The sequence below is a fragment of the Micromesistius poutassou genome (assembly GCF_964030765.1).
Source record: "Micromesistius poutassou genome assembly, chromosome: 23".
Classification (NCBI taxonomy): domain Eukaryota; kingdom Metazoa; phylum Chordata; class Actinopteri; order Gadiformes; family Gadidae; genus Micromesistius; species Micromesistius poutassou.
The window spans coordinates 9,581,433-9,607,720 of NC_140293.1; the positions used below are offsets into that span (position 1 = coordinate 9,581,433).

The window sequence follows — 26,288 nt, forward strand, 5'->3', positions numbered from 1 at the left end:
CATATGATCAGCCATTGATTAGCTATGATCAGCCATTGATTAGCTATGATCAGCCATAGATTAGCTATGATCAGCCATTAGGCAAAGCAGGGAGGAATGGCTTTGTCGAGAGCTCTGGTTGTGAGACAGTTTGCAGAGAGACTAGATAACAAGGTGTGTAAGGGTAAGTTGCCATTTTGTTTATTTCATTTTTTCCCTCCTCTATTTATAGAGAGGTAGTTCAGAAGTGTATTTTTGTTTATGCTGACGTCACACTGTCCCGAAATTGACACCAGATGGCCATGCGGTTATGGAATTTTGCGCGAAGATGGCCCAGAACTTGGTCGACAGCCAATGCACAGCCAAAGAAAGTACGATGCCTACAGAAGGTTACACGATGGCACCCGAACCACACCAAGGCAACACAAAGTTATATAGATATATTATAGTAGTTTATACCCGCAGGACACACGAAGGCCACACAATGGCTACACGACGTCGTATTGAGAGTACGATGCGTTCAAACTAGGTCACAAAGGCGTCACGTGACCTCCCGATGGTATAAAACCTTCGGCCGACCGTGGGAAATTAAATTGCTGATCGGAGATTATTGGGAGGAGAACACACAGTTTCAACTTTAAGCAAATAGCATAAATGACAAAGTGAAATAAGACCATTTTTACCTGTAAGAGGAGGTGTGGCCTGTAAGAGTTGCTCATCATGTTCTCTGAGGTGCATCAAAAGAACCAATGCTGCTGCCTTCTATTTCCTGATTGTCTCATCAAAGTATGCCATTCTGCAGGAACTGAATTGTGATTGAAGCTTCGGGAGTTACACACGCCTCTGCTCTGTAGAGTTGCTCAGGACTGACTGAGGACGATGCTCTGAGGCTGGCCTTTTATAGGCCTATGTCCATGTTACCATGACACATGGGAAACGCGTGAGCTACTCAAATTTGGCTGTCTTCACCGACACCCTGGTCCCGTCTCGATGTCATCGTACTCGAATACGACGGCTACACGACGGCATTGCGAGGGCTTCACGTAGTCGTGTTGCCTTCCTAAGACAATCGGGCAGCTTCTTGTTTCCTTCGTGAGGCACCGATGATCACACGAAGTAAAGACCAAGATGACACGATTTGACAAGATTCCCTCACAAACTCCACCGGCGGTCATACGATGGCTTCAGATGCCCTCACGAATGGCCCGATGTTTTTTACGATCAGAGCCAAATTTGAACATTTCCTTTATCGTATGGCCATCTGGATTAAATTTCGGGACAGTATGACGCCAGCATTAAGCGTAGACTTTGGGTTCTGTTAAAAGACAGCGGGTCTTTTGGTTGTTATTTTTGCCTTGTTTACCCCAAAGCTATTCCTTTATTTCATTATTGTATACAATAATTTAAAATAAATCCTTGGTTTTTGAACAGTGCCTGATTGAAACGTCTTTTCAATCCCTTTTTGCTGTGTTACCTCCCTACTACGTCTGATACCCATTTAGAGTCGGAACAGGTTGTTTTATTTAATTTAATGGAAGGGTGATATCGTGAAACATCTCCATTATAACTGTAGGAGTATAAGCAAGTGGCCTGGCTCATCCTCTTCCAGCCGTCCTCCACTCAAAGGCGTAGTGTTAGTGTAACATCATTCCGCTGTAATGGTAGAAACAACCCAAAAGGACAAATGGTACCAGTCCCCTTTTTGTTGCCATTTTCATAAACAAATTAGTAATTAGACAAACAAAAAGGATTGGATCCATATTAAGACAAGAAAAAGGCTTTTAATAAAGAACCCAAAAATCTCAGTTCAACAAACTGGCTTGGAAAGACTAATAACTTGAGACAACAATGACAACGGCACACTGACGAATACAATGACCCAACAAGGGAACAAAAGAAGTGAACATGTAGATACGGGGAGAGGCTGATTGGGGGATGAGGTGCAGGTGGACAGGGAAGCTCAGGGGAGGGGAGTGAAGTGATTGCAGATGGGAGCGGCAGAATCTGTGAAGCAAGGGGAGCATTTGAAGGACATCAGAGGGGTATTCCATCGAAGTTGCTAACAAAGGCTTAGTTGATTAAGCCCAGTTAGAACTAGCGCCAACTTCCACTTGAGGCTAAGGTTAGTTCAAACCAGGCTAATGTTATCCTGGATTACGCGTGTTCATGAGATATGTAACCAGCCCAGAACCGTGAATGTCGAATCATGGATCAAATGTCTGAAAAGGACCGAGCGGGATCTTTTCCAGCGGCGAACAGAAGCTGCTTGTGGAGGTCTATGAGGAGTACACGCATATAATAACTCAAAAAGGGAACACCGTAACCATTAATAGAAACAGGGAGGCTGCCTGGCACAAAAATCGGTGATCTGTTGAATGCAAAAGTAGTATTAAGCGAAACATAGTTTAATTTAATATTGACCATGGATTTGTAATCAGGGAGATAATCTAGAGTTAACATGTCGGACTTGCACCCGATCGTTCGGGGTTCAATCCCCACTCAATTAGTAATATAGGAAGGATTCCTGGAGAAACCAAATAACTTTTCATGCCATTTATTTTCCATTTCTTGATTATTCTAAATTGACTAACCATAGTATTTATCTCAACAGAAGTGGTCTTGGCTGCCTGCTGAGAAACTCACCTGAATGGACTTCATGTGGCTGACGATTTCCCCTGCAGCAGTGTCTTTGTCATTGTGACCATGGCTTCACTATCAGTAACTTTACCATGGGTTTTATATTTGGGTTCTAGGGAAATTGTAAGACATATTTCTTATATAAAAAGTCAATTGTTAGGCCTACTTTCTCTGACATAAAGGGAATTACAAAATTAAGCCAACACCAATAATTCTAAGACTTACTCTGGACGTGCGTATCACAGGGCAAGTACTAAAGCATTCACCCAACTGTTGGTTCCCAATTTCATTTTTTTTATACAATTTTTATACAAATACATAGATTTGTATAAAAATGTGTTGAGAAAATATCCACGATAACAATAGATAGCAATTCATTTCATTTTATTTGCATAATTTAAACAGACCCTTAGTGAAAATATACACTGTTTGTACTTCATATATGTACATTTATGACAAAATCGTGAGGACTAGGTTTGGCAGAACCTTCTGATGGTACACTTGTTGCCGACAGATGGACTATGAAACACAGCTCAAGTAAGCCTGACAGTTAACCTGCTACGGACCTGTGGGGTATACTACGAACCTCGCTGAACATACCCAGGATTTCTTGGGAAAACCTGGATCGACTGAGACGCAACTGGCGATCAGAGTTAAATGGTACTACGACACTCACTTAGGATTCGATTAGTCGAGCCAGGTTTTCCGCTTTAGGTTCAACGCGCGTTCACGTGAAAGGGGCGTTTATCTTGTCATTTTACTCACCTTTACAAAATGGATAGATCAAGAGCAGTCTAATTCGTTCAACAGTTGCACATACTGGCTAGGGAGGCGTGCTGGCAAAAAATAGCCGATCATGGAAATTTGTATAAGTGAAAGGATTCTGCATATAGTCTATAAAATACCTATGCCAAATGATGAATTGTTCGCCATTAATCCCAATAGAGTGATGATGACTTCAAAATGCATAAGCAACGTCCAACCTGCCTTGTTCTATAATTTAGGGAATTCACTTTAATTGCACCCTATATAAGAATTGTACCGCATATGTTTTCAACCGCTGTGAGGTAGTTGCGGTGGCGTAGTGGATTATTATAAAACCCAAACGACAGCGACCGGGGTTCAAATCCGCTGGTCCATCATGCCTTTTACCCCCATAGATGTGGTGCCAGCACGGCCTTGAGAACATGGGTTCAAGTCTGAAATAAGCACAAAAATGTAATTCCATAACCTTTAGTGAATAAGTATTCCATATGACATAAGAATTGGTAGTTTTTAAGCTTCACACAAATGCGCATCACTTGGGAGATGAACCCCGCACGCTGAAATTCAAGCCTGACGCGCTACCTCCACTCTACCACTCTCTCACGGAGACACACTGCGCAACAGTACGCACTGTCTACATAACGTCCAACGAGGACGATCAAATAGCGAATACCCTCTGATGAGGACCTGTATCTCTCATAAAGAATAATTCTCAGGCAATGCCAAGGGATCTGATCTGTTCCGAAAGACCCTCTGACCCCTGTACAATGTGGGCTCTGAGGTCCACGGGAAAACCCACAAATGGTGACGTCATTGTAAAAAGAGGGGCTAGGAAGCTGTGCACGCCGATCTAACCTGATAGACTAAGATGAAAACCTGCTCCCGACCAGGTTTGGTTGACAGCATAAGTCACCATGGTGATACAGCGACGCTAAAAGAGAAGAGAACTTTCGTGTCCGAGCTAACCCAGGCTTTGAGCGCAACATACCTCGCTAACCCACTAATCGAGGTTCGTAGTACACCCCACTGGTTAGTTTGGTCAGATAAGTTGCCATGGTTACTTAGCGGAGATTCCATTAAGTCACATTAATGGAACGCAACTCTAGCTGAAAGAAGCGAGGCTAAGCGAGATAGGGCCGGCTTTGCGTTTAGCTTGGTGGATGGAATACCCCTCTGGTGGGACGCAAACACTACACAACATAAATAGTCAGACCATGACACAAAGAATAGAATAAACCCCTTAACAAGTTTGACTGGCAGCTAACAACACAACACTAATGGAAATCGCATCAAAACACACACACACACACGGTTCATACAGAAGATATGAACGGCCTCCCCTCACCAGGGGCCCTCAGGGGCCCCCAGAGGCCGGCAGTGAGTGGCAGCCGGCCCAGAGCCCTGTGTGCAGCTGAGACGTTCCAGTGAGAGCTCTTTATGCTTTACCCATTTCCTTATCTACAATAACATGCAACACATGTAAACGTTCCTTAGATCAAAAATGTTGTGTATATATATATATATATATATATATATAAACATACAAAACAGAAAATAATAACAAACATACATTGACTTGAGCCAAAAGATCATCAAATATCGTCTCCTTCCACAACAGAGCATAGTGCTCCTCTGTACCCCAGATGTGTAATAATCCGTGTCCTTTCTTTGTAGTATCTGAGATCTACCTTCATCCTTGGTAAACCACAGCTGTGTGTCAATAGTTCTCTACTCCCTTTTCAGCTGAGATAAATTGCATCTTTTCTTCGCCAATCAAAGTTTAAAAGAGCACTTATGTGTTTGAACATTTTAACAAAAAATGAAGTTGTGTTCTCCAAACAACATAAAAAGAAAGTTTAAAGTTTAATTCACGTTACATTTAATCCTGTAATGTAATTTCATTGTAAAGAAATAGCTGCATCTAACGTCAGTCAAAGTAGCCTAGCCCTGTTAGCCGAGGTTAAAGGGGGGTAAAACAGTCACACTAACAGTAACGTTTCAGCGTGTTGAACGTTGTTAGAACTTTATATCCTAGAACATCATAGTAGGCTAGAATGACAGGAAGAATGAGAGCTCCTCATTGGATGAACCAAAATCAACTGTTGATAGCAGGGGCCAGACCCCCCTATAGCAGGGGGCCAGACCCCCCTATAGCAGGGACCAGACCCCCCTATAGCAGGGGACCAGACCCCCCTATAGCAGGGGACCAGACCCCCCTATAGCAGGGGGCCAGACCCCCCTATAGCAGGGACCAGACCCCCCTATAGCAGGGGCCAGACCCCCCCTATAGCAGGGACCAGACCCCCCTATAGCAGGGACCAGACCCCCCCTATAGCAGGGACCAGACCCCCCTATAGCAGGGGGCCAGACCCCCCTATAGCAGGGGGCCAGACCCCCCTATAGCAGGGGGCCAGACCCCCCTATAGCAGGGACCAGACCCCCCTATAGCAGGGGGCCAGACCCCCCTATAGCAGGGACCAGACCCCCCCTATAGCAGGGACCAGACCCCCCCTATAGCAGGGACCAGACCCCCCTATAGCAGGGACCAGACCCCCCTATAGCAGGGATCCATTTTGCTACGGTGTCCTCCTCCTTGGTCTGTTGTTCCTAAGGGTCACTTCTGTTATTTGAAGAGCAGGTGAAATATTGTGCTTGGACGCAGTAGCTTTATTTTCCCTCAGTGGCCCATCCTTGGTGGAGGTCTTCCGTTACAAGACAGCGGTGGTTTCTTTCAGCTTGTATTGTATTCCAAGTTTAGACACACCAGTTTTGTGTAAGCTGATAAAATAACATTAGCTTGACAGAAAAAAAGTGTGAGTGTGCTTACCTTTTTATGAATTTCGGGAAGACTTATCTGCAAATGTCGTTTCAAGTTCGATATGTTTTTACCGGTGATTGTTGCTCAACATGATTTACAAAGGGTCTCGTTTTCAAATGTGAAATTGATTCACATGTCTGTTCACATGTCTGTTCTTCTCTACCTTCCAGTGGTTGACATTTCTTTCCTCAAAGCAGCAATTGCATGTTAGTTCACTTACCGGGCAGGAAGATCAGTCTAACAACCCTATGCACAGACAGGTTCTGCTGATCTCTTCCCAAATTATCCTGCTACCATTTTTGATTTGTTTTATTTGTTGTTTTGTCATCAAAATATTTTTTTAATTTAGTTATCGTCCAGTTTCATGTCATTGACGAAAACTATGACGAAAATTATTCGTAAACAAAACTCATAGCAGCACTGCTTGCACAGCAGTTGCACGTCACAAAGGCCAACACAGCGCTGGTCAGAGACATAAAAAAAGCATCAGTCAAAATCTCAAGAAGCGATATTCCATTTAGTTGGACTACGTAGACTGATTTGATGTTGCTTCAATACAATTATTAAAGTAAATAGAAACAGACTGAAATCGCAATATATGTATCGCAATACAATTTTCTTTTACAATTGCAATAATATCATAGTGGGAGTGTGAGAGTACGTGGATGATGGCTGGTTGAAGCAGCCTCACCTGGTAAGTCTGATTGGACTCTGGCTGGGTTGAGGCTGCACACCTGTTGCTCATTGAGGAATCAGTGCAGAGGTTTCTTTCTAGCTTTGGCCATTAAAGCTCAACGTTCTGCTTCTGCATTGATGCGCAAGGAGATGTAGATGACCTATTGGACACAAGTCATTGCCCATTGGTGTTATCAACGTAACCACATATTCAGCTGGGGGCTCTTCCTCTTGCATGACGGCAGAAAAGGTGACTTCACCTTCGCTAGGGGCATTAGGGTTTTCTACTTGTGCAATCCATTTATTCACATTTGTCATGTCAAGTCAAGTCAAATTTATTTGTATAGCACAGTTTACATGCGGCTGAGCCGCAACCAAAGTGCTTCACAGAAAGTGCAGATACACATTGAAAAAAGACCTAGGGCAAAAAAAAACGCAAGAAAAGAAAAGAAAAGAAAAGGAAGGGTTAAAAGACAATGACTCTAGGAGTTAAAATAAGATAAAATAGAAGAGAATTTAAAAGGTAACTAGGGGACACTATTTGCTGGCACTTGTAAAAAGGAAACACTAATCGAAGGCCAGTGAAAAAAGGTGGGTCTTTAACTGAGATTTAAAATCATTTAGCGACTGGGCTGCCCGGATGTGTAGGGGGAGGCAGTTCCAGAGTCTGGGAGCTGCCACAGCAAAGGCTCTGTCCCCCCTGGTTTTTTGCCTGGTCCTGGGCACCTCCAACAAAAGTTGGTCCTGAAAGTTATTATCTGCGTGTCTCCCGTATTACACCATTTCTCGTCATCTTCTTTGCGTGTTTCCTCATCCAATAATATATATCGTCATATATCGAATGCAAGGTTTTGAACTCTTCATTAAACTGTTTCCTTTCACTCATTAATTCATCAAATTCATCAAAAGTCATCAAATTGTTCACAATGTTCATTCTTCGTGTTATATGGGACATTTTGCCTGACCAGGCTGCACGCATACGCGTGGCCTGCTCACTGATTCCTTCAACAGGTGTCATTTCGGCTTTGTCTGAACTGGCCATTGTAACAAATATACTAAAAATATTTATCTTCTTCAGTTAATTCAAAAGTCTCCACAAAAAAAGTTCAAAACAGTTCATATCCTTTCCAAGAATGAAATTATCTTCTGTTTCAGACACTCAACGTAGGCCGTGATTCCACTTTATTGTTTGGCCACGTCGTAATTATCTCCAAAAAATAAAGATCACAGGTCATTAATGCAAAAGTCTTCAATGAAACTTGCGTCTAAATTATTCCAATATGGTTTGTCAACGAAAAATCCATCCAGCAGAAACCTCCTTTGAAGCGTTTCTTTGTTCCAAGTTCTCCATGCGTTAGGCCGACATTCCTGTGTCTCCAGATCGCGAGAATCCAAACATATTTTCGTCGTTGACGAATTGTAGTGGTGAAAAACAGCTTTGGGTTTTTCCTGTAACCCCTAAATCCAAGTTTCATAAAAAATGGTGGAAAGCAGGTGATGCAGGGTCAGACTGTTCTAATGTTGCCGGTATTTATTGTAAATAAAATATAACAAGGTAAGGATGCAAGTATAGTTCAAAGTCCAAAGTAAGGTGATCACAGTCTGAACGGTCAATGACAGTATCTGCTCGCCGCCTTCTCCACGTTAGGGGTGGGAATCGACCAACTAACCAATTCCATCGGAATTATACGCCTCCAACGTTATCGATTCTTCTTAACGATCCCTGCGTTTTCCGGTTTTCTTGTCATGTCACATTGCGTCAATCACTCTGTGACGAGCGACGACTCAGACCATCAAACAACGAGCCACGTCAATATTAAGTACAGACTGAACCGCGAAATGGAGGAGAAGGGGATTGTTGCCCGGGGTTGTCTCCCGCCGGAGCCCCGCTGCTCACTGCCGCAACACTTGCGTTACAGTGTGTGTATTCTCACACACACACACACACACACACACACACACACACACACACACACACACACACACACACACACACACACACACACACACACACACATACACATGCGAGTCATGCTTGCATATTGGAGGGCTCCTCCACAAGGTGGAGATAATTGTCTGGAAGGATGAGAGACAAACCCCTGCTTGCACTGAGGAGCTTTGCACCTGGAACGTGAGCAACACAAAAGGTGTGGAGGCGAGCCAAATTGCAGATATCCAATTCTATGGTGAGCAGTCAAGGGCACGGATTCAATCACAAAGAAGTGGCCGTGCTGCACCTCTACCTCCAACTGTGGAGGAACAGGAGGAGTTTCTCACTTCCTTGTTGGCAGCCACAGCCTCAGATCCTTCCCCACCTATAGGCCTCAGTATTTTCAGTGCAACGTCACATATGTTTTTCCACAAAAGTAACCATACTGTATTTTCACAAACTCACACCAGGGCTTTGTAATCTGTACACTACAGAGTCAAATCCACTAGAGGTTTTAAAGGCCAACGCACAGGCTAAAACCACCTTGACCCAAGACCAGGCTAATAATATTGAACAGGTCACAAAGCAGCAATCAAACTCCCTGATCTGGTTTGAGCAGAGAGCAGGCTGAATTACGTCTTCTGTTGCTCATGCTGTGCTGCACACAAACCCCATCCAAGCCAGCTCCTTCTCTCATTGAAAACATGTTCTGAGACACCTGTCTACCGTAACACTGATCATCATGTGGGCTAAGAAAAATGAGGAAGTTGCCAGAAAAGAGTATGCGAAAGGAGAACTGGCCACAATACACACCAGTGCTGTTTTAGTCCAGTGCTCAGGAGGGTTGGTTGTTTTTCCACAACAGCCATACCTTGCCACATCACCAGATGGCAAATTCAAATGTGACCGTCATGGGGAAGGGGTATTGGAGATAAAATGCCCTTTTAAATTCGAAGGACTGACCTGCTAGAAGACTTGCTTGCTCAGAAGGACAGCTGTATCGGTGGAGACTTTAAACTGAAAAGAGCCCAGCAGGGGGTCATCCGTTCCCCGGGTCCTATGTTCCCCGCTTTGTATGTGACCGGGGAGTAAATGTGTTTTTCGTAGGTGGAATCTGGAAGAATCATGAATATTATGGTTACGGTTATGGTTAGGGTTAGGGTGAGGGTTACGGTTAGGGTTAGGGTGAGGGTTATGGTTATGGTTAGGGTTAGGAGTCAGCGTGTGAGTTTGCCTGACAGGCTGCCTGTCCAATCCTAGTGCTTGAGGCAGAACTTTTTCCGGATTCCGCCTACAAAAAACAGTAGTGACCGGGGAACATAGGACCCGGGGAACATAGGTACGCTCCCCCCAGCAGTACCACACACAGGTCCAGCACCACATGTTCGTCACAGGTGCTGCATTCTGTGACTTCTTTGTTTGGTTGCCTCAAGGAGACATTGTGTGCACTGTATTCCCAGACCCCGAGTACCACCGAACGTCTGTGCCCCTACTAAGAGTTCTGGTCAGAGCACCTTTTGCCAAAACTACTTCTGAGGACAAAAGAAAAAAGGTCTATCAGAAGGCAGCCATACCACCACTGCCCAAACAAACCACTGTTCCTGTGGTAGCCACGACAAAGCTCCGATGGTAGGGTGACTGCCACACTGACCTAATCAGTGGTACCATTGGGAGTGTGTGGGGCTAAAGAGTGAGCCAAGATCAGATCACAAGTGGTACTGTGAATTGTGCAGGAGAAAGAGAAGAGGGAAGAGAAAGCCTGAGTGAGCAACTAGCTAACTGATGATATTGGCCTTTTTGTGAAGCTCATTGATATTGCTGCCGCACTACTGTTCAAAGGTGTATAAAGAAATCATGTAACTCATCATCAACCTTGGACTTGCACAGTCATTATGCAATGTAATGTCACACAATGAACATGCAAATCCTAGGCTGTTAGGGTTCAGATGATGAAGATAATTTCATAATAACAGTTTTCATGAAAACATTGGCCTGTTACATATACCTGTTACATGCCATCACTATTGTGTTTTATATATTTGTTAAATTGTTTCATTAATGCCTGTTTGCACTTGTTAATTCATGATTTTCAATGAAAACTTGTATGTCGAGTGTTGGTTGATATCAATGGCTAGGACAGACAACTAGTAGTTTCATTAAGATGAAATATAAGAACATACAGAGAAGTGTTTATCAATATTAGGCTAATTGTAACTAAAGTATCCTAAAATTGAGGCAGCAGGAAACAGGAGTGGTTTGAAAATATTTATAAAAATGTATTACAAAACATGTACAACAATTTCTGTGGCAAGATCAAAATGTCACATCAAAACTTAACATATATATATATAAGAAACATATGTACATAACTTAAGATATCAAAAGGTAACAATTCCAACTGTATAACAGAACCCAACAAACAAATTGAAAGTGCTTCTTCATGAAACATATAAACACTATAATCTTAACATCCTTGTCCTCGCTTGAACCAACCGAATCTCTGCTTGCACTGAGGAGCCAAATATCAGACACAGTTCTATGGTGAGCAGTCAAGGGCACAGATTCAAACACAACGTGATTCCTAATGTCCTTCATCCCATAGTGGTTTGTACACAACACCAACTTCAATTATTTCTACCCTGTGTGCAGGCTCTAGAAAAAATGGGAAATCTAAAGCAAGATTTCTCCAAACCATCAACACCCAGTGTACACCTGGCATTTGATCTGTTCAGAGTCTAGAAATAGAAATTGCATTTCCTGCAGAAAACGCGTGTGAATGCTGACAGCTGAATGAAAAGCGCAAAGCATTACTAAAAATGCAGAAAGCGTATAAATTGATTTTACAAATGCCCTGGGCCAAGGGCATTTGGTAGAACTGAGAGATTGTAGTTATGTTTAGGGTGTTTAGGGTTGTTTTAAGGACAGGTTTGTGAATGCCCGTAGCCAGCCATTCTGAAGCAGGCAGGGCGATTCTAAGTGAGCCAAATACCCCAGACAGGACCAATAGTCAACATTTCGGTGTCAACCACTCTATTTCATCCTAGACAACCCAGAAAGGGGGATCAATGTGCTAAATACTGGAATTGTCCTTTTTAGAGTTTACTTGAAATATTATACCAATATATACCAAGCTTTTTATTTTTTTTCAGGGTGTAAGAGCTGGGCCCTCAAAGTCAACCTGAAGAAGACCAATATCATGATCTTTCAAAAAAGGTCTGGGCTCCAAGACCTAAATATAAATTATATTTGGGTACTTTCCAATTACAGCACACACATAATTACACATACTTAGGCCTAAATATCATTCCCACTGGCTCATTTAAAATGTCTGTAAGCAACCTCAGAGATAAAAAGAAACATACAACCTGAAATCCCGATCCGTATCTAGCGGAGGATCCTTGTTTCGTTGATAGAACACATTCCCACTTGGCAACCAACTACAATTTGAAACCTGGAACAAACACCATTGCCTGCATGTCGAATTTTGTAAAAATGTTTTAAACCTTCAAAAGAAAACCCCAAACAATGGCTTCCGAGCAGAACTAGGACAATATCCCGGAAAACCAAGAAACCCCAAAATACCAAGAACACATTCAACTGTATTATTGTCTTTGTCTTACTACTGATGTTATTAATAGAGAGAGAGAGGGGTAAGCCAGCGAGGTAACCACAAGAAACATCAGAGGAGGCTGAAACCTGGAGGGTTTGACATGAGGGACACAAAGCCAAACGGTGTCTAAGTAGTGAGTCGTTTTCAGTCAGTTATTTATGTTCATTAAAAGCCCAGTTAATCTTAATCAATAATTGATGAGTGAGTTGTAGGCAATTATTGCTCTAATCAAGCTGTTAATTGTAGATATTAGTTTGCCGCCCTGGGCCAAGGGCATTTGGTAGAACTGAGAGATTGTAGTTATTTCAGTAAATCATGTTGTTAGAAGACTGTGTACCAAATAAACAAACTAATTGGTTGAATTTCTATGAACTTTTAACTGTAAATGTTTTATTCATAATGTTTACTTTCAGCCAGGCATGAGTGGGGGTAGCTGTACCCGGCCAAGACCTCTGTCCACTCTTTTTTCATCTCTGCTCTTGTCTGAATAAATCACTATAATATGCACATGGCCATTCTGACGTGACAGAAGAAAGTGTCCCAGTTTATATTCTTTCTTTCTCTGTGGTAGTAAATTCTGGAGGGGAATACAAAGGTGGAAAGGTGACTGTGGTAGTTTGTGTAGATGGCTGGTTGAAGCAGCCTCACCCAGCACTAGTCGGTCTGATTGGACTCTGGGGCTGGGGGAGGCTGGACACATAGTGCACATTGAGTAATCAGTGTCCACTAGTGATAGATTTCATGATTATTTTCCTTGATTCAATTCACGTCGGTCAGTTCGCCAAGAAGAATCATTCGGAATCATTTGTTTGTTCGTTCAGTCGCGTTTCCGGTAGCGGTGAATCATGGAATGCGCGGTTCTCAGCTGGGTCAGTCAGACTCAGCTCCTCCCTCGTTCTCAACATTAATATGAGTTCCCCTAGCCTGCCTATGGGCCCCAAGTGGCTAGAAATGGTGTTGGGTGTAAAACAAGCACTAGGTATCCTGCTCTGCCTTTGAAAAAATGAAAGCTCAGATGTGCCGATTTGGAATTTGGCCCCATATGTCGTCATAAGGCGCCAGGTTACCTCCCCTCTCTCTGCTTGGCCCGCCCAGAGGATTTGGCCCACCAATGAGACAATGAGTCACGACTGTGCGAGTGCCACATGTAACGCAAGTGTTGTACACTTCTTTGTTCTGGATCTGGATAACCGCCACCGGAGCCCCACGGCCGAAGAGCCAAGGAGGAGACAATCCCGGGCAACAATCCCCATCCTCCATGTCATGGTTCAATCTGGACTGGCAGGCGCTTCAGGTCCATACGGGCCAGAACAAATAGACTCAGGGACAGCTTCTTTCCCAAAGCTGTCACCATACTGAACTCAAATTTGCACTAATATAAACTGCACTGACATATTTGCACTGATCACTGCACCACCAGACATAACCTACTTCTACCGTTCAATACGCTGCTAGCCGCTCTTTGACTCAAGTCGGTGCTCAATTTTCTGTTTGTGGTTTATTGATTTACTTTTTATTATGTATTCATATTTATACTGTATAGTCTTTTATTTTATATTGTGCTAACTATGTGTGCACTTTTAAGGAGCTGCTTTCTGAATTTAATTGTACTGTGTATAATGACAATAAAAGCTTTCTATTCTATTCTATTCTATGACAAACAGAACACAATAATTAAGACAAACTGCCACGTGAGGTGCAAGAGAGAAGCGCACGCCGGGCCCCACACCAGGAAAGCAATGGTTTTACTGGCGACTTGTATCTACGCGTCTCAGTTTGATTGCCACTTATATGCTACACAGCCCCCTCTCCCTCTCCCATCTACCCACACACACAGCAGCTCATGCCGCACTTGGTCAGAAGTTTAGAAGAACACTTGGCTAACATGCTTTTCCCCCCCGCTTAACACTACACAGAAACATATTCTGTGTGTAAATGTTGTTATGATATTTTAGTCCAGGAAAGGCCGCTGAGACAGGATCGCTTTTAACTCACTTTATTTGGTTAAGGTTATTGGTCTATTGTCTATCGTCTATGAAACAAAAGGAGAGGGATCGTATATAACACGCGTGGAGCGTCTCTAAGCTTTACATCTAATCAATACGCCGCCCAAGAGATTCTGATTCTAAAATGGCGGAGTCCGAGTTAAATAGGCAGGTAGAGGTGGGCGTGTTCTGTGGCTTTAAAAGCCTGCCCCCTTTCATCTATGTATGATCAGCTGCTGCCTGGTTATGTTATGTTTACTCAGTATTGTGGCTATGGGAGAATATTATGGCTGAAATATGTTACAATGTTAGCATAGCCGCAGCAGCCCTGTAGCATTCCTTTCCTCTAGTCTCACACGCGGGTACATACATCCACTCGCTAACGGCTATTAGCGAGCACGCTAACCTTATAAAGCTTATCTATTCAAAATGTCTGACTCGTACACAAACTATGGGATAAGATTTGTTGTTTATAAACAGGCCACACATTAGAAACAGCATTTTGATATTAATGGACTTGGTAACGTCAGTTGTTTGATATTGGAGGACAAGCTACGGCCTTCATGGCGCCAAATGAACTGAAGACCTGGCAGCACATTGGACCAACGATGCAAACGGGTCCTTGTCATCCGTGGGTGAACGGCGCACTGAGAGGCTGAGCTGCAGCAGGTTTTTATATAAACCCTTAATTTGAGTTTTGTAAAATCAATTTTGAGTTCAATAAAAATCTATTTTATCGTAGAAAATAATAATGTGTGGGAAAAAAGTGTTAATTAAAAAAAACACAAAAAAATGATTGGGAGGAATATACTTTAAAAAGTCCTATGGACAGTACTATCGAAGGACTTTTTACACTGTGTGATGTACATTAGCCATTACAAGCCGTGTGTGTGTGTGTGTGTGTGTGACACTGCAGAATTAAGAGTCCTCTTATTGGTACATCATCTTTTATACTGGAAATATTCTCAATGAAATGTGGATGTTTCCATTCCATATTACAAATATAAATAAACCGTTTGAAGCAGACAGTGCTGTGCTGTGCAGAATGCCAGCTTTATTTTAACGGTTTACAGTCCCGGAGGTCTGTTTGTGTTCCACCTGGGAGCCGTTGAGATTAAACTATTCAGACTCTTGTTAGTTAGTCAAGGTCTTTTTAGAGGGAGCATAATAAGAAATACATATTTAGAAATTGTGTAAATAAATACATGCGCACACAGTGTTGACGGTGCATGGTGTTCCAGACAATGTGGGAGTGCACAGAACTGAAACGCCTCCACAGAGCCGGATCAATGTGTCATCTAATCTGTGTGTGTGTGTGTGTGTGTGTGAGATCAATACATAGTTACAGACAAACAAGCCCCAGCCATCCTCAGAGACCATGCTCAATGCAACACACACACGCACGCACGCACGCACGCACGCACGCACGCACGCACGACACACACACACACACACACACACACACACACACACACACACACACACACACACACACACACACACACACACACACACACACACACACACACACACACACACACACACACACACAAGATAACAATGAGAGTGAAAGAATGAGAAAAGGAGAGTGAGTGTTGTCATAAAAGGCACATAAAGCATGGCGATTACAAGAACAGAGAGAGGGAGAGAGGGGGAAAGAGAGACAGAGAGGGGGAGAGACAGATAAAGACAGACGGACAGAGAGACAGAGAGAGCGAGGGGGAGAGACAGATAAAGACAGACGGACAGAGAGAGTGAGAGACAGATAAAGAGAGACGGACAGAAACGGAGCAGCACAAAATAAATCTGCAGACACAGCTGGTTGGTAATTAACGTGATTCAACTTCATTTATAAGAAAAATGTCCAACTCATCATTTAAAACAGTCAGTAAAAGTGTTGGGTTATCTCTATAAAACTCTGTACCGCATAACTAACACATACAGGGCATCCTACACACACACACACACACACACACACATAACTAACACATACAGGGCATCCTACACACAGGTGGGAGCATTGGGGGTCTCACCCAGTAGGCTAACTACCGTTGGGCTGGGAGGGGACCCCGGACCCCCAGAACAGCCTGTCCAGGGAGGGCCCCCAGAACAGCCTGTCCAGGGAGGGCCCCCAGAACAGCCTGTCCAGAGCAGCCTGTCCAGTGACGCACAGCCCTGTCCCCATTATATGATGTTATATGATCTGAATGAATCGGACACGTTAACCCACCGCTACTGAGCGCCTTAACTCACCTGACAGCGTTCATCTGGACTCGACTAGTGAACTAAAGAGGTGGTGGGATGGCGTGTGGCCATAAGGTGACGCTGTGGAGGATTACGGGATTCTGCTGACTTCAGCGCGAAATGTATTCTCCCAAGTGGATTATCTGTATTATCTTTGGAGTTACTGATTTTTTTTCTCTATTATGCTGCGTTTTAAAAATGATGAAAAGGAGGGAATTTTACTTTGTTCAAAGGTCAAAACATCCACAATGACCTTTGATTCCTATGCACACGACACCCGCCCAGACTGAGACACTCCAGAAGGAAGGACATAATGGGAGTAGGTTGCCTCTATTTTCTGCTGATGTATTGATCGCCCCTCCTGCTATCTATCCAGCTCCCTCTCTCACTCTCACACATTTTCTCCCAGACCCATTTGCTTGGTCTTTCCATTCTCTGCTGAATTTTAAAAGCCTGTGTAATTGTCTACCATTTGCCGGCCTTAGTTTGGCAGATTGTGTCCTGGGGTGCAATGCTTGTGCACGGCCATGCTTGCTCTTGAGAGATAATGGGCCCTATCTTGCGCCCGGCGCAATTGACTTTCTACACCGACGCATGTATCGTTGCTAGTTTGCACCCGGCGCAAAGCTGATTTTCCCCCGCAGGAATAAGGCGCCACTACACTTGCGCCTGGGGAGGCGTGTCGGCGAAAATCAGAGGTGTCTTCCGGCGCAAATGATACTTGGTGCTATTTTAGTGATCTAAACATTGCGGCAATAAAATTGCGCAAATGACCGAAAAAATCCTGGTCTAAATGCACTAGCAGATAGAGCAGTTGGTGCGCTATCTGCAGCCTCCCAAAACAAAATCTTGTTTTAAAATCTTGTGTAACAGCTGATACAGAGGTAAGTTATACTTTTAAATCAATGCATCTGCAAACACCGTACAGCAAACACATTTTCTTGACACGACACATACATTTTGTAAAAGCCCATAACTTTAAGGATTGATGAATATTTGATTGTGAGAAAACATAGTTTTACCGCGAGTGAGTGAGAATGAATGAATGCGGGTGATGCTTGGCGCGCGTGTGTGCGCACCCATCTGTTTAAAGTCGATAACGATAATGTATACAATACTGGTAACAAACTATGTTTGTTAATGTATTGCCGCATATCATTAAAAAGACCCACAGTTGTGGCCACAGGACCGTGTCCACATATCATATATGTGTTGTCTTTGCCACAATTTACATGACGACTCTGCGTTTCTGAAGTTGGAGAAGAAAACGCTATTCCATGTGTTAATTATGCCTATTATTTGGCCATAAACTGAGCCATTTGAAGTTTGAAATTCATGTGGTCATGCATCTGTCTCAGCGGAGAAGAATGCAAACGCGCTGTCAAAATATCAACTTGTCAAGTCAAATGCGCTGGCTCTTAAAGGGGATGGAAGATGGAACTCTCATTGGTTTATTGCACGTTACGCCCAAAACACACCTACGGGTTTCAGACCAACCCATTTTATATTTGCGGCGGGCGCAAAGCTCATTTATCTCGCTGTCATAATAGCAACAGCGCCGTAGAACCGCCCACAAAGCTACTTCGACTTTGCTCTTCACGTCTGTGTTTGAGACAGTCTAACTAGGGCCCAATGTGCCCGTGTGCATTTTTCATTGATGACTTCCCCTGTTAGAACAATATAGAGTGAGGCCTTAGCCAAACTGCAGTTATTACCATGTTCACTATACCAAGAGTTCAAAACAGCATTCAGGAAAAAATATGAATGCAGCAATGCATTGACGATGACTAGTAGACACTTTAAAAAAGTCATTCCAGATACACGTCTTGTGTTAATAAATGTTTCCGACCTGTATAACTGGTTTTCAGTTTAATGGTTTAGCTTTACATTAGCATGTCTTTTTTATTTTATTAAATGGTTGGCTAGAAATGTCAACAACAATTAACTAATGCTTTAATGTTTTCGTAGGATGCAATGAGAAAATTATGAAAATGGACAATGACCAATAACGGCGAAAACTAAAACAAACTGTTGAGTGTATTAGCGCATCATGAAGACGGAGATGCTGGCGATGGCGCTGATATCTCCAGACCGAGCACCGAGACCTACCTAACCCTAACCCCATAGGAGAGAGGTGGTCCTACAGACCTACCTAACCCTAACCCCATAGGAGAGAGGTGGTCCTACAGACCTACCTAACCCATAACCCCATAGGAAGAGAGGCGCGTGTGTGCTTGTTTTTTTGTGTCTGTTTGTACGTGTGTGTGTTTGTATGTCTGCGTGTGCTTGCAAGTGTTTGTGTGCATTCAGTCATGTGTGTGTATGTGTGTGTATTCATTTGTTGGTGATTGTGTGTGTTTATATGTGTGTTTACTTGCCTGTGTACTAGCGTGCTTGTGTGTGTGTGCGTGTGCATGTGTGTGTGTGTGTTTGTGCTTGCTTGTGAAGATAGTGGTGCACAGTGCTGTGTGCATCAACACACACACACACACACACACACACCTGGATGACAGCACAGCACAGATTGTCCACTCCCCTCACTGCTCAATGTATAAAACAAGTACTGCAGATTGTCCACTCCCCTCACTGCTCAATGTATAAAACAAGTACTGCAGATTGTCCACTCCCCTCACTGCTCAATGTATAAAACAAGTACTGCAGATTGTCCACTCCCCTCACTGCGTACTGCAGACAGAGGGAAGAGTCCCTCTGTCTGCTTCCAGCTATTGTATATTTCACCTAATATAAATAAGTCATAGTCATATAATCATGATGTGGAATTGCTCATTATATAAGTACACAATGGTAATGTTCAACTTCCATTTAGATCCATTCATCCTCACAATTAATCTTATAATACAGCTTCTATTCTAAGCTTTAATATAAGCACTAGCATTAGCGGTTAGCTTGAGCTTCTGTGTTAAATCACCTGGCTTAGATAGACGTTCATCTTGTGGTTTGAATGTACTGCTCTTCTGTGATTTCATCCATTCAAATAATTAAAAGGACGTCCGTTAAAGCCACCAGGCATCCGGTTCTGTTACAACCTAACGCCTATCAGAAGTGTTGTTGTGGGCACAGAGTGGGCACTCGACCCACTGGTTGGGGGCCGCTGGTCTACATTCATGAGCCATGTTATGACCAGCGAACCGGACACACCAGACCCAGAGGACCTGATTGAAAACAGTGTCAGAAACCGCTTCAGCACGCGCCTCACACTCCACTGTGTGTGACTGCCAGTTGTTTCCTCATAGCGGGTGTTCCTTCTTAAAGACTATGTTTCTTCTATGCTGGTTGTTATGCCTTAAAGGAGTTTCTTCGGTTCTCTGCTCAATCGTTCCCTGTTCCCATTAGTTTTTCTTCAAAGAGGTGCTGTGATTTGTGCTACCTATGGGTTAAAATGTCAATAAAAGAACCAACAACAATTTAAACCCTGTTGTGAAGTGATATTTATGACTCCATTTAAGTCTTTGATCCAAACTGTCACATAATAAATAAATGACCAACTCAAACCCAGCCCAGAACGGATAGTGTTTTGATAGAACTGAATGGTGTTAGTGGTGGGTAGTAGGTAGTGGTAGTGGTAGTGGTGGGTAGTAGGTAGTGCTAGTGGTAGGTAGTAGGTAATGCTAGTGGTGGTGGTGGTAGGTAGTGGTGGTAGTGGTGGGTAGTAGGTAGTGGTGGTGGTGGTGGTGGTAGGTAGTGGTGGTAGTGGTGGGTAGTGGTAGTGGTAGGTAGTGGTAGTGGTAGTGGTAGGCAGTAGGTAGTAGGTAGTGGTGGTGGTGGTGGTGGGTAGTAGGTAGTGGTGGTGGTGGTGGGTAGTAGGTAGTGGTGGTGGTGGTGGTGGGTAGTAGGTAGTGGTAGTGGTGGTGGTGGTGGGTAGTAGGTAGTGGTAGTGGTGGTAGTGGTAGTGGTAGGTAGTAGGTAGTGGTGGTGGGTAGTAGGTAGTGGTAGTGGTGGTGGTGGTGGGTAGTAGGTAGTGGTAGTGGTGGTAGTAGGTAGTGGTGGGTAGTGGTAGTGGTAGGTAGTAGGTAGTGGTGGTGGGTAGTAGGTAGTAGGTAGTGGTGGGTAGTGGTAGTGGTAGGTAGTAGGTAGTGGTGGTGGGTAGTAGGTAGTGGTAGTGGTGGTGGGTAGTAGGTAGTGGTAGTGGTGGGTAGTAGGTAGTAGGTAGTGGTGGTAGTGGTGGGTAGTAGGTAGTGGTGGTGGTGGTGGGTAGTAGGTAGTGCTAGTGGTGGTAGTGGTTCATAATAATCAATGCGCGAGTATCTTCTCTCTTGAGGATACAGCTGCGTTGGGAAGTCTTGTATGCTGGAGCTTTACTCAGAATCTGGCAGCAGAACGTTGTGAGAAAACAAAGGAGATGCTGAGCAGAGCTCTACCAGCAACTTTATTAAAAGGGAAGAGATCAATCCGACAGGTTTTGAATATGTATATACGAGCTGCTGCGAAAGCCAAGGAGAAGGCTACGGACAGGAAGTAAAAAACGTGAAGAACGTAGGGTATGTCCTCAAAACAGACATTTAAGTCGAGCTGAGGAGTGGGACTACTTCAGTAACAGACATCCCTCTTGCCCAATTCAGCAATGACGAAAGCTGTTGGTTTGGGTATAAAAGTAATACTAGAGTACTTTCAATTTAAAAAGATTTTCTACAGTTTTTTCAGTCACAAAAATGATGACTACACTCACATTACCAAAAATCCCCAAAATCCCAAGAGAGAAGCACCTTTGAGAAGCAAAACAGAGAGGGATTCCCCTTACAGGGCTGACTCAGGTGCAGAATGGCCAGTGTAAAACAGCAGCACACAACAAAGAATAAGTGACAGCTACCTGTGCCATAGCATCACGTCGGCGCCTCCAGTAGACGGCAAGGAAAGGAGACAACGTTCTCTTTCTACGTCTCCATCCCGGTGAGCTCTTCCAATGATAAACACCTGGCTTTAATCCTCCAACGTGGCCACTTCTAGCGCCCTTAATGGTGACGTCCCATACCACCACCACCTGTCAATCACATGTTCAGAGAGACGTTCAGACACGCCGTGGTGTTGCAGATGTTCAGAGAGACGTTCAGACACGCCGTGGTGTTGCAGATGTTCAGAGAGACGTTCAGACACGCCGTGGTGTTGCAGATGTTAACCCTGCCACCCATTGACCAGTCAAGATGACCTCATACATCAGCAGTAAATGGAGCCAGATGTTCTGTTGTAATGTGTGTGTGTCTGTTGTAAGGTGTGTGTGTGTGTGTGCGTGCGTGCGTGCATGCACACACACACACACACATACACACACACACACACACACAAATAGAAGTGCACACGATTGCACACACTCACACACACACACACACACACACACACACACACACACACACACACACACACACACAATCACATATGTATACACGCAAAGACTTGAGGGCGCACAGAAACAGACACACACGTGTGAGGGGTGTGATTGAGGTGGAGAGATTACCTGGGGAGCCTCGCCTCCCTGCTCCAAAGAACAGGGGTCGCCATAGAAACAGCCAGATGCAATGCAACAGCTAATAGCCTTCTTATCAATTCAACAACCGCCTCCAGGACCCACCAATCCATACATTAACATATATATGAGAGAGAGAGAGAGAGAGAGAGAGAGAGAGAGAGAGAGAGAGAGAGAGAGAGAGAGAGAGAGAGAGAGAGAGAGAGAGAGAGAGAGAGAGAGAGAGAGAGAGAGAGAGAGAGAGAGAGAGAGAGACTTGGTTAAAATGAACTAGATCCAACTAGAAGCAATTAGTAAACTTAAACTAAACCATTAGTTAACTTTACATATCAGTTGATTCTTATTTAATGCTTTTTAATGCATTTACCAATGTTAAATAATAGTTAATTACTATACCCTTATTTTCAAGTGTTACCCATAAACATACCAAAATACAAAGACACATACACACATGCATTCATTTATCATACCATATTATATAATATAACAAAATGAATAGACTAATGTATAAATGTGATTGTAGAACAGTGACAACAGGGAGAGGGTAGAGCTGTTGTGACTACAACAGTTACCGCTCCTCATCCTAACATCAGCTGGCATAGGGTCATAAGACACATCAGCCCATCAGCCCGTCAGCCCATCAGCCCGTCCCATATGGACGCACCCGATGACTGGAGAGCCGATGCAAGGACCAGCAGACAGGAGGTCATTTGTGATGCAACAGTCATTGCGCCGCGGGGGCTAACATGCGCAACGTGACGTTTTGGAAAGATAGCATTTACTGTAATCCAGAATGAATGACGTGCGAACGAGAGGAGAACTAAAGACAGACTTATTCAGTTGGAGAGTTGGAGAGGGTAGAAAGGGAGGGAGAGGGAGACGGAGACGGAGAGAGGCAGAGAGAGCGAGAGTAGTCTCTCAGCATGCGGGGCTCGCTCTATCTTAGGGGAGCTCATTAGCAACTGGTACTGTAAGTCCTTCTCTGGAGTCCAGTCTTTAGTGAAAACACAAAGAAAGAGAGGCAGAATTTACCCCCCCAAATCCTCTCTCCCCCCCCCCTCCCCCCTCTCTCTCTCTCTCTACTTCGTCTTTGCTTTTATCAACCGTTTCCTGACTTTAATCTGCTTCTCACTCAGAATTAAATGTGCGGTGGTCAACCGTTCTGTGCTTCTTTAAACCACACACATCGTTTTCAGGGGTCGCTACTGACACATGTAAGGTGTCACATTCTACGCTGCATTGAGTCAAATCAGCTCTGTTTTAATAACCCTCATTACTCTGACAGCTAGCTCGTATTTTTAGCTTGCTAATTAGCAGCGCTACATTAGCCTGCATCTCCGTATCGCTAACAGAAGAACTGACTACTGAATACAAAAGACCCCAGACTGAGCCTCTCAGACTGAGCCTCTCAGACCCACACTGAGCCATCCAGCGGGTCGCCCACCTCCTCTCCGCTCCGCGTATCGTACAGATTTCAATTCTGGAAAGCTTAAAACACGGTGTCAAGTGCACGAGGTCACTGAGACGGCCGGGCCGCCACCGGTTTACTGGTGAGTAATGACAACCGCTGCCGCTGAGAGGAGGAGCCAATCAGTGTCTGACACAAGACCTGCTCTCTATGATTATAGTGAGATTACTGTGAGATTACAGTGAGATTATAGTGATATTACAGTGAGATTATAGTGATATTACAGTGAGATTATAGTGAGATTACTGTGAGATTACTGTGAGATTATAGTGAGATTACTGTGAGATTACAGTGAGATTATAGTGATATTACAGTGAGATTATAGTGATTTTACAGTGAGATTATAGTGAGATTACTGTGAGATTATAGTGATATTACAGTGAGATTATAGTGAGATTACTGTGAGATTACAGTGAGATTATAGTGCAATTACTGTGAGATTACAGTGAGATTATAGTGAGATTACAGTGAGATTATAGTGAGATTACAGTGAGATTACTGTGATATTATAGTGAGATTACAGTGAGATTACAGTGAGATTATAGTGATATTACAGTGAGATTATAGTGAGATTACAGTGAGATTATAGTGAGATTACAGTGAGTTTATAGACCAGTGAGACACTGGGGGGGGGGGGGTTCAATTATATTCCCATAGGTGTTGGAAAATGAACGTCTGTAATCTGTGGCACATCTTCCAGTCCACCACCTGGAGTCCTTCATTAGCATAATAAAGAGATTAAACTAATTAAACTTAATGGGATCAGAGGTTGGTTTCAACCAAAACACGGCATGGATTTCAATTTCCTGAGTGTGAAACGATCCGCCCACCATCACATAAAAAACACCGATTCTAAACATAAATCTCACACGGAAATGTCATGTGAGCAATCCTAGTGAAATGAAAGAGTCAGACCGGGTAGCCTATCAAAGGCCTTCGTTCACAGGCACACGGAAACACACACACACACACACACACACACACACACACACACACACACACACACACACACACACACACACACACACACACACACACACACACATACATGCATGGTACATGCATTTTTAATTGTTCCTGCATCAACAGATCAACAGATAAATAATTTGATCAGACAGGAAACCCTGTATCTTCTCTATCTTATTTCTCTATAACATTAAAGTACAATTGAACAAATGAAATGAGCAGCTCTACGGTTACAGTAGGAGTGTAACTCTCTCTGTCCGACGCTCACGCACCTCACACCACAGGATAATGTCAGCAAGGAAACCCCAACACATGCCAACACGTGTGTGTGTGTGTGTGTGTGTGTGTGTGTGTGTGTGTGTGTGTGTGTGTACACGTGTGTGTGTGTGTGTGTGTGTGTGTGTGTGTGTGTGTGTGTGTGTGTGTGTGCGCACGCACGGGCTGTGGCTGTGGGGGGGGGGGGGGGTGGCTGTGGGGGGGGGAACGTGTCCAACAAGGGACGGTTGTGCTTTGAAGAGACTCACTTCAAAGACATCCCCTCCTCCCGCTGCACTGGTCCACGCCACCGTCCTCCCTCTGTCCCTCCTCTCTCCCTCCCTCTGTCACCTTCCCTCCTCTCTCCTCTCTCTGTCCCTCCTCTCTCCTCTCTCCCTCCCTATCTCTCTCTCTCTCTCTCTCTCTCTCTCTCTCTCTCTCTCTCTCTCTCCCCTGGTACCTCTCTCTCTCTCTCTCTCTCTCTCTCTCTCTCCTCTGTCACCGAGGTGATTAACACACATATCAGCATCCGAAGCTTACTGGGTGCTAGCATCCTAAACCGGGGGCCCCGTCCCCCTGGTGTGGGGGGGGGGCCCCGTCCCCCTGGTGGGGGGGCCCCGTCCCCTGGTGGTGAAGCAGTGACACAGGAGCCCTCCTGACCCTGAGCACACAACCCTCAGCACACAGCCTGGAGGAAACAGCCAGTGTGAGAACGGGCTGCTGAGACGTTAACAACAGCCGCCCTAAATACACCAGCCAGCCGTTCCACAGGCCCCATGAGGATCCACGTGGGGGAGAGCTCCACTACAAGAGAGGGAGGGGGAGAGGGGGGAGGGGGGGTGGGGGAGAGCTCCACTACAAGAGAGGGAGGGGGAGAGGGGGGAGGGGGAGAGCTCCACTACAAGAGAGGGAGGGGGAGAGGGGGGTGGGGGAGAGCTCCACTACAAGAGAGGGAGGGGGAGAGGAAGGGAGGGCGAGAGGGGGGTGGGGGAGAGGAAGAGAGGGAGGGGGAGAGGGGGGTGGGGGAGAGGAAGAGAGGGAGAGGCAGGGAGGGAGGTGGGAGAGAGAGAGAGAGAGAGAGATGTGTGCTACTGCTGAGAGCACACGGATGAGACACACAACATGGGAAATTTAGAGTATGATAGACATCGCCTGGCATTTCACTCTCTCTCGCTCTCTCTCCTGCTCTTTCTCTCTCGCTCTCTCTCTCTCTCTCTCGCTTTCTCTCTCTCTCTCGCACGCGCGTGCGCTCACTCTCTCTCTCTCGCTCTCTCTCTCTCTCTCACATACATACTACCTCTCTCGCTCATCCTTTTTTTCATTTGTGAAAGGCAACAGCAATCTCCTAAGCCTCACACACACACCACCCCCCACTCTCATGTGTGTGGGGGGGGGCATGGGGTTCTGTGATTGGTGAGTGGTAGATCATGTGATTGGGAGATTAGTCGCAAATGTTGTCAAAGTCATAGGAGCCATC

General features: G+C 44.5%; 1 protein-coding gene across 1 annotated transcript in view; it reads left to right on the forward strand.

Moving 5' to 3' along the window:
- Positions 1-307: 307 nt before the first annotated feature.
- The window catches only part of LOC311368780 (NACHT and WD repeat domain-containing protein 2-like), a gene marked incomplete at both ends in the record, with an annotated part of 54,143 nt that continues 28,162 nt past the window's right edge, over positions 308-26,288 (forward strand). The window contains one exon of the mRNA XM_084487556.1: positions 308-350. Coding sequence (XP_084343682.1) covers positions 308-350 — 43 coding nt within the window. The remainder of the gene's footprint in view (positions 351-26,288) is intronic.